Below are 7,765 nucleotides of genomic sequence, written 5' to 3' on the forward strand. Positions count from 1 at the left end.
AGCAGAAAGTGTAATAGTTAACGGCTCCGAGGTATCTAAACTAGCAACCATAACAGTCCATCCTGCCCTGAGGCAGAGATTGTACTCAGGGTCCCAGTTCCCTGAAGAGAATCATTCGATCGTAGATTGGATAATGGCTGCCTGCCGTATGGTATGGTCAAATAAAACAGACATGCCAATACATACAGGAATGTGGTCTTCTATGGAAGACCTACAAAATTATATCCGGGAACTAGGCATGCGAGAGGCTGTCTATGAAGATGTATCTGTTAGTCCGGACATGGTGAAGTTTTCCGCGGGAATGAGGGACCTAATCTTACAACAGGCTCCCTCACATATGTATGGAACATTGGTTTCTATATTGAATCCTCTAGTGGCCGCAGAGGCAGCAGTCCAACATGCTGCCCAATTGGTAGCGGACCTGGGGGAAACGGAGCGCCTAAGAACCAAGCGCAATATTAGAGTAATTGAAGATCCTGAAGTTTTTCCAATAGCCCGAGCCAGGAGATCGGCTCCACGAACCCCTCGGGCGGGACCCATTAGGGTGTCCCGAAAACAAATGTTTAATGATCTACTCCGAGCAGGTGTTCAATTTGCCAAAATTGATGGGCAGCCCAATCACGTTCTGCTTCAGTTGTGGAAACAGCTGAAGGATGAACAAAAATTTCAAAACCGCCCCAAAAGACCGGGGATAAGGCTTATAGAACGACGACCAACAACAGTTTGGAATCTAGAAGACTTTATCGTGCCAAATAGGAAAAAGAGGCCACCTCAGGTGCCTCGGGTCACAGTACCAGAGGCATCAGAGGTAAAAGACCTGAATCTGGCCCAGTTTATGGCGTGATGAGGGACGTCAGTCACCCTAGGGCCTCTAGACGGGACCGGAGGCCCTATGTGGAATTGACAATATATTGGTCCCGAGAAAATGTGCAGAAGGTTATGGCCCTCGTTGATACGGGGGCGGAAACATCTATAATTTATGGAGATCCAACAAAATTCAGAGGGAACAAAGTAATGATTGGAGGCTTTGGGGGACAGACCGTTCCAGTCACCCAAACGTGGGTAAAATTGGGGGTCGGGCGCCTCCCACCACGGGAGTACAAGGTATCTATTGCCCCAATTCCGGAGTACATATTGGGAATTGATATCTTGTGGGGTCTGGCTCTCCACACAACAGTGGGAGAGTTCCGGTTGCGGCAGAGATGCATTAGTATCCGGGCAATTCAGACAATATTGAGAGGCCATGCAAAACATGAGCCTATTTGTCTGCCCAAGCCACGTCGGATTACTAATGTAAAACAGTACAGACTCCCAGGTGGGCAGGATGAAATAACAAAAACAGTGCAGGAATTAGAAAGAGTGGGTATTATAAGGCCTGCACATAGCCCGTACAACTCCCCAATATGGCCAGTGCGAAAATCGGATGGAACATGGAGGATGACAGTAGATTACAGGGAATTAAACAAGGTCACGCCGCCCGTTCATGCAGCCGTACCCAATATTGCCTCCCTAATGGACACACTAAGTAGAGAAATTAAAACGTATCACTGTGTCCTAGACTTAGCGAATGCATTCTTCAGTATTCCGATTAGTGAAGAATCACAAGACCAGTTTGCATTCACATGGGAAGGCAGGCAGTGGACTTTTCAGGTTCTGCCGCAAGGGTACGTGCATTCACCTACTTTTTGTCATAATTTGGTGGCGCGTGATCTGGCTAAGTGGCAGAAGCCACATAATGTAAATTTATATCATTATATTGATGACCTCCTGTTAACGTCCGATTCATTAGAGGCGGTGAGACAAGCAGCAGATTTATTGATAGCTTATCTGCAAAAGAGAGGGTGGGCTATAAACCCACAGAAGGTGCAAGGTCCGGGGCTATCTGTAAAATTCCTGGGAGTAATTTGGTCCGGAAAAACCAAAGTACTACCCAGTGCAGTAGTGGATAAAGTCCAAGCGTTCCCAGTCCCTACAACATCGAAACAGCTACAAGAGTTCTTAGGTATATTGGGGTATTGGCGCTCCTTTATACCTCACTTAGCTCAGTTATTGAGGCCATTGTATAAGCTTACCAAGAAGGGTCAATCGTGGAACTGGGGGAAGGTAGAACAAGATGCTTTCCAACAGGCAAAGCTGGCAGTTAAACAAGCCCAGGCATTGGGTATATTTGATCCGACCCTCCCAGCTGAACTAGACGTTCATGTTACCCAGGATGGTTTTGGCTGGGGCCTGTGGCAACGCCAGAGTTCTGTTCGAACCCCCATTGGATTCTGGTCTCAGGTTTGGCACGGAGCAGAAGAAAGATACAGCATGATTGAAAAACAGTTATTGGCTGCCTATTCAGCGTTACAAGCGGTAGAGCCAATAACGCAAACAGCAGAGGTTATAGTTAAAACTACATTACCGATCCAGGGGTGGGTAAGAGATCTAACTCACCTTCCTAAGACAGGGGTGGCCCAAGCACAGACGGTAGCACGATGGGTCGCCTATCTAAGTCAAAGAAGCAGCCTGTCTTCGTCTCCACTCAAGGAGGAATTACAGAAGATCCTAGGCCCAGTGACATATCGCAGTGATACGCCGAAAGAACCAATTGTCGCTCCACCAGAGAAGAGCCCTGTTCAGGAAGGAAGATATCCTATTCCTGAAGATGCCTGGTATACGGATGGGTCCAGCAGAGGCAACCCGAGCAAGTGGCGAGCTATAGCATACCATCCCTCTACTGAGACAATCTGGTTTGATGAGGGGGATGGTCAGAGCAGCCAATGGGCAGAATTACGAGCCGTGTGGATGGTTATAACTAAAGAACCTGGTGATGGCATCCTGAACATCTGTACGGATAGTTGGGCCGTGTACCGGGGGCTTACTCTGTGGATTACGCAGTGGGCTACCCAGGAATGGACTATCCACGCCCGACCGATCTGGGGGAAAGACATGTGGGTAGACATTTGGAATACAGTCAAACACAGGACGGTATGTGTCTACCATGTCTCTGGTCATCAACCCCTGCAGTCACCAGGAAACGATGAAGCGGACACACTGGCCCGAGTTCGATGGATTGGGAATTCACAATCCGAAAATATTGCCCGATGGTTACATCAGAAGCTACGGCATGCTGGACAAAAGATAATGTGGGCAGCTGCTAAAGCATGGGGACTGCCTGTACAGCTATCTGATATCGTCCAAGCATGTCAGGACTGTGACGCTTGCTCGAAGATGAGACCAAGGCCGTTGCCTGAAACAACATCCCACATTGCTAGAGGATATAGTCCTCTTCAGAGATGGCAGGTTGATTACATTGGGCCCCTCCCTCGGTCTGAGGGGGCGAGATATGCCCTGACCTGCGTTGATACTGTAAGTGGACTGCTGCAAGCCTATCCCGTACCAAAGGCAAATCAAGCATATACAATTAAGGCACTCACTAAACTGATGTCTGCATATGGGACACCTCAAGTCATCGAGAGCGACCAAGGGACTCACTTTACTGGAGCGATGATACAGCGCTGGGCAGAAGAGAACAACATTGAATGGCGATTCCATCTGCCATATAATCCAACAGGGGCAGGCCTTATTGAACGCTACAATGGTATTCTTAAGGCTGCCCTGAAGACAGACTCTCAGTCCCTGCAGGGGTGGACAAAAAGATTATACGAAACCCTGCGGGACTTGAACGAAAGACCTCGGGATGGCAGACCCAGTGCTCTGAAAATGTTACACACTATATGGGCCTCCCCTCTTAGGATTCAAATTACAGGTGCTGATAATGAGGTAAAACCGCAGGTTGGTAATGACAATAATCTTCTGCTCCCTGCCCCTGAGAATCTAAAACCAGGAATCCATAAGATAAATTGGCCCTGGAAGGTGCAAGTAGGACCTAAGTGGTGTGGCCTACTTGCACCTTGGGGGAGACTATTGGAGGTGGGAGGTTCAGTTACCCCCTCGGTGATAGGTACATGGCCTACTGACATCGTGGTCAATACTCCGGTCTTTATTGCTAAAGGGACACCCATCATGTCCCTATGGCAGATCAGGACTCCTCCTCTGGTGCCAGATATAGTTATACAGCCACAGATATCTGGCCAGAGGGTATGGTATCGGAGGCCGGGACATAATCCGGTGCGAGCAGAAGTATTGACCCAAGACAAGAATACGGCCTGTATCTTGCCCTGGAGGGCAGACCTTCCTCTCCTGGTACCCTTGAAACATCTGTATTACTCTCCCTAAGATTCTAAGCCTCTAGGACCATCAGAGAACAATTTGTGTGGACTGATGAAACGCAAATGGACCTGCACCTCGAGATGGCTTGTCTCCAGTAACATCTATCAAGCACTGGCCCACGGAAGATCGTGAATACCCATCCAATCATCATTTGAATAACATCAGCATTCGGTGCGACGGGAAATTGTATCAGCGTCGCGTTGGGTCTCTGTGATAAGGGAAAACTCACCTAATCATTGGTTCACGCTGTGAAGGGGTGGAGTGTATGGGAGATTGGTAATCACAGCCTGAACCTCTGATTAATCAGCTGAGGCAAGTATGGGGTCAGCTGTGGGAGCACAGGTGAGAGTGATGTAGCTGTGCTCCCGGAAGGGGTGGAGCTTGACTCCATCCCCTCTGAGACTTCATTTAAGGGCTGACTCCCACTGGAGCAGTATCTCTTGGAGATCGCTCACCAGGGAGGACTGCCTCAGCTGCTTCGGTCAAGGCACCACCGTTGGTGAGTTTTCCCTTTACTCATTCACTTATATACCTTCTGTACATTTTGTTTCCATCTGTACATTTAAAACCAATACAATCAGTAAGTCTTTATTTGAGCCCATAAGAGCATGTGATTCCTGAGTTCTAAGTGTAGCTCTAAATCAGTTGCTAGTGATTTCAATACCTCTAAAAACTGTGGAAAAGTATGGAGTACATCACCTTGTTTTTCTTTTTCTTCCCACTAAAGTTTCTTATAAGACTCCTTGATGCTGGTGTTTTTGGAAGCTCTAAAGACTTTGATCAGTCAAACTCTAATGAACGTGCTCCAGAAAGACAAACACAAAAGCAGTACTTGTTGGATCACTGGCACTCAGCTCCTTGGAAGAAAACTATAGAAGTTCCCCTTGTGGTACCACACTATACTTCATATGTTAAAAACTTGTCTGCATGTGCTGTAGAAGAACTATGGACTCCAGAAAACGTTTACTCAAATTTTACAAGAACCAATGTGCCGAGGGAGTTTGAGTGTAATGACTTACCAGGGAATGATTTGGAAACAGAAAGCAAGAGGATGTATAATCAGGTATTTTATTAAGCATCTTTTCCAGTGTTCTGTAGGCTGAATTGTATTAGCTAGTATCTGCTATTATTCTTGCTGCTAATACTAAATAGAGTACAGGAACACTGATGAAGCTATTGCAAAATATATCGCTTCTGTTAATGAACTGCAAAGTAATTCTTCCAGGATAGGCTTCCTTGCTGTGATACAAGCCTTTTGCAAGAGCTCTTCTGTTGTAAAGACCCTGGATAAGATTTGGGTCTGTCAGGACAAGACAAACTCCTTGGAAAGCTGCAATCTAGAGTCCAAGAGTACTGCCTCTAAAGTCCTGTTCTGAGTTTGGACAGATCCTCATGTTCCTTAGCACTCTGGGATTACTGAATATTGTGGACCTATGTCTGTATGCAAGATTGATGGGTCCTATCAGGGCCTCACGTATAACTCATCTGTACTTAGTGAATGATCACACGTTACTGCCTGAGACCTGCTACTGTAATGGCTTACATACTTGTTAGATCATCATAACAGCTAGAGGAAAATCTGTGATGTAAGTGACATCACAAACTTTGCACTGAGCTGTCAGCAGCCTTCTATCTTTTGTCAGACACTAAGAAAATCTTGGAAAGAGTATCATTTGCTACTCAGTTTGGTTCTGTGTTTTTGATTGTTACAGGTTATATTTGATTTGACTCACGAGCTCCTACGTGCGGAATATCGAGTAGCTGCACATCCAAATACCTTTCCATGGTTGAAAGAAAACTTGAGATCTTGCTGTTTGAGGTGTCGCTGCAGAAGCACAGATGTCGATGAGGTTAAGGTAAATTCTGGAAATGTAAATTGTAGAGTAATGAGAGTAAAGAGAGCAGACGTTGACACAGTGGCAAAGTTGGGAGAGTTACAGCAGCACCACTGAAATATCTCAATAAATACAGACTGTGCTAATTAGCTAGTCCAAATCTTCCAAGTGTGTGGGGCTCTCGAGAGGAATGACAGCCAGGCTTCTGAATGTCCATGGTTACAACAATCTTGGGTGCAACCTCTGAAGTCATCTCATGTTGAAGATGTGTTGTTTGGTCAGTATCAATCAGCTGCTTCTAAATCAGCCCCTTGAAATCTGGGGCATTTCTAGATTCGATGCTGGATCTCCACATTGGCCCTTCATGCGTTTCCAACATTTCATAGTGATAGATCTCTCATGAGAACAATTCTTTTACTCCTTTCTTATCTTTCAGACATTTGTGCAGGGGGAAGTCATTAAAATAATGAACCTGGAAAGGAATAACTTAGAAAGGAAAAGAAAATTCCTTAATATGACTAAGTATGGAAACTGCAAGAGAGACAGAGTAGATCTCATTCTGGTAAGCAGACCTCTCAACAAAGACCTGTTCATTTTCTCTGGACTGAAACCAGAAATGTTGTTTTGTTGTGTTTACTTAAAGCAACTTTGGAGCTCACAGAAGTCGTTGGCATCCTTTTCATTACATCTGTGATAATCATCCAGTATTTTCATTTCTTGCGACTGTTTTAAGTGGATATTGTATATGTAAAATTGTTGGATCGGGCACAGCTCCTTGGTGTCTCCCAGAACTGACCATGTTCTTGCAGTAAACATTCATATCCATGTTATATTTTAGGTTCAGGAACTCCACAAAGAAGAATCTCAATGGACTTACTACGGTGATGATGAATTAACTGTGAAGATGAGCATGGCCGAAGACATATTTGATAGCTTGATCCTTGATACAGTCAGAGTTCTCAACAAGATTTATTTGAGCAAAGCCAGTGATTAGAAGTTTGCCCTCATGGTGGAGTTTTAATCCCTGATTTTTAAGGCAAGAGATGCATGATTGATAATTTTCATTTCAATTTCACACAATATAAGCGTGGCCTAAGTTACAGGTTCACATTTACAATGAAAGGATGCAAGTAAAAAAATACTACCTAACATATTCTTCTTAAGTTCTGAGCTTTGGGAATGCTGATTAAGCTCAATAATCTTCTTAGAGTGGTGTTATGATGATAGGTGATCCACGATCTAGGTGACAATTGTATTCTTCTGGCTTTTTTTGATCAACGTAGCACTTTATTCACCTATGCATTTTAAGAGCTCCTCGTGGGTTTAAAATTGTATGGGAGTCTATGATTATACAGACAGGGTTCAAAAACAATTTGTGTGTAAATGATCTTATCTTTACTATCGTGTTCTGGTTGTGAATGATGATGGATGAATCACATTTTAAGAAAGATGTTCAGAAAATCAATGCTGTCTGCCTTCAGAAAATCAGGGTGCGGATGGAATTAAATCTTACAGGAAGTAAATCGTTGTTGATCTCTTGCAATAAACTTTTCTAACAGGGGAAAGAGTCTAAAACTCTTCCTGGTGGGCTCAGCACTGTTACAGAGGTGAGAGTGCACCAGTTTTTACATCCTGTGAAGGTTTATGTTTAAAATCATGATATTTGCAGTCCAATTGAAATGCACTTTGTTTCTGTTTTCAAGTACCAATGGTTT

General features: G+C 44.7%; 1 protein-coding gene across 1 annotated transcript; it reads left to right on the forward strand.

The window, feature by feature from the left end:
- Positions 1 to 4,797: 4,797 nt before the first annotated feature.
- Positions 4,798 to 7,510, forward strand: LOC140260485 (centrosome-associated protein 350-like). The gene is made up of 4 exons (XM_072352899.1): positions 4,798 to 5,278; positions 5,928 to 6,071; positions 6,487 to 6,612; positions 6,889 to 7,510. Exons 1-4 carry the CDS (start codon positions 4,901 to 4,903, stop codon positions 7,042 to 7,044), a joined length of 804 nt encoding a protein of 267 aa, XP_072209000.1. The 5' UTR covers positions 4,798 to 4,900; the 3' UTR covers positions 7,045 to 7,510.
- Positions 7,511 to 7,765: the final 255 nt, after the last annotated feature.

The sequence above is a fragment of the Excalfactoria chinensis genome, chromosome 18 (genome assembly GCF_039878825.1).
Source record: "Excalfactoria chinensis isolate bCotChi1 chromosome 18, bCotChi1.hap2, whole genome shotgun sequence".
Classification (NCBI taxonomy): Eukaryota; Metazoa; Chordata; class Aves; order Galliformes; family Phasianidae; genus Excalfactoria; species Excalfactoria chinensis.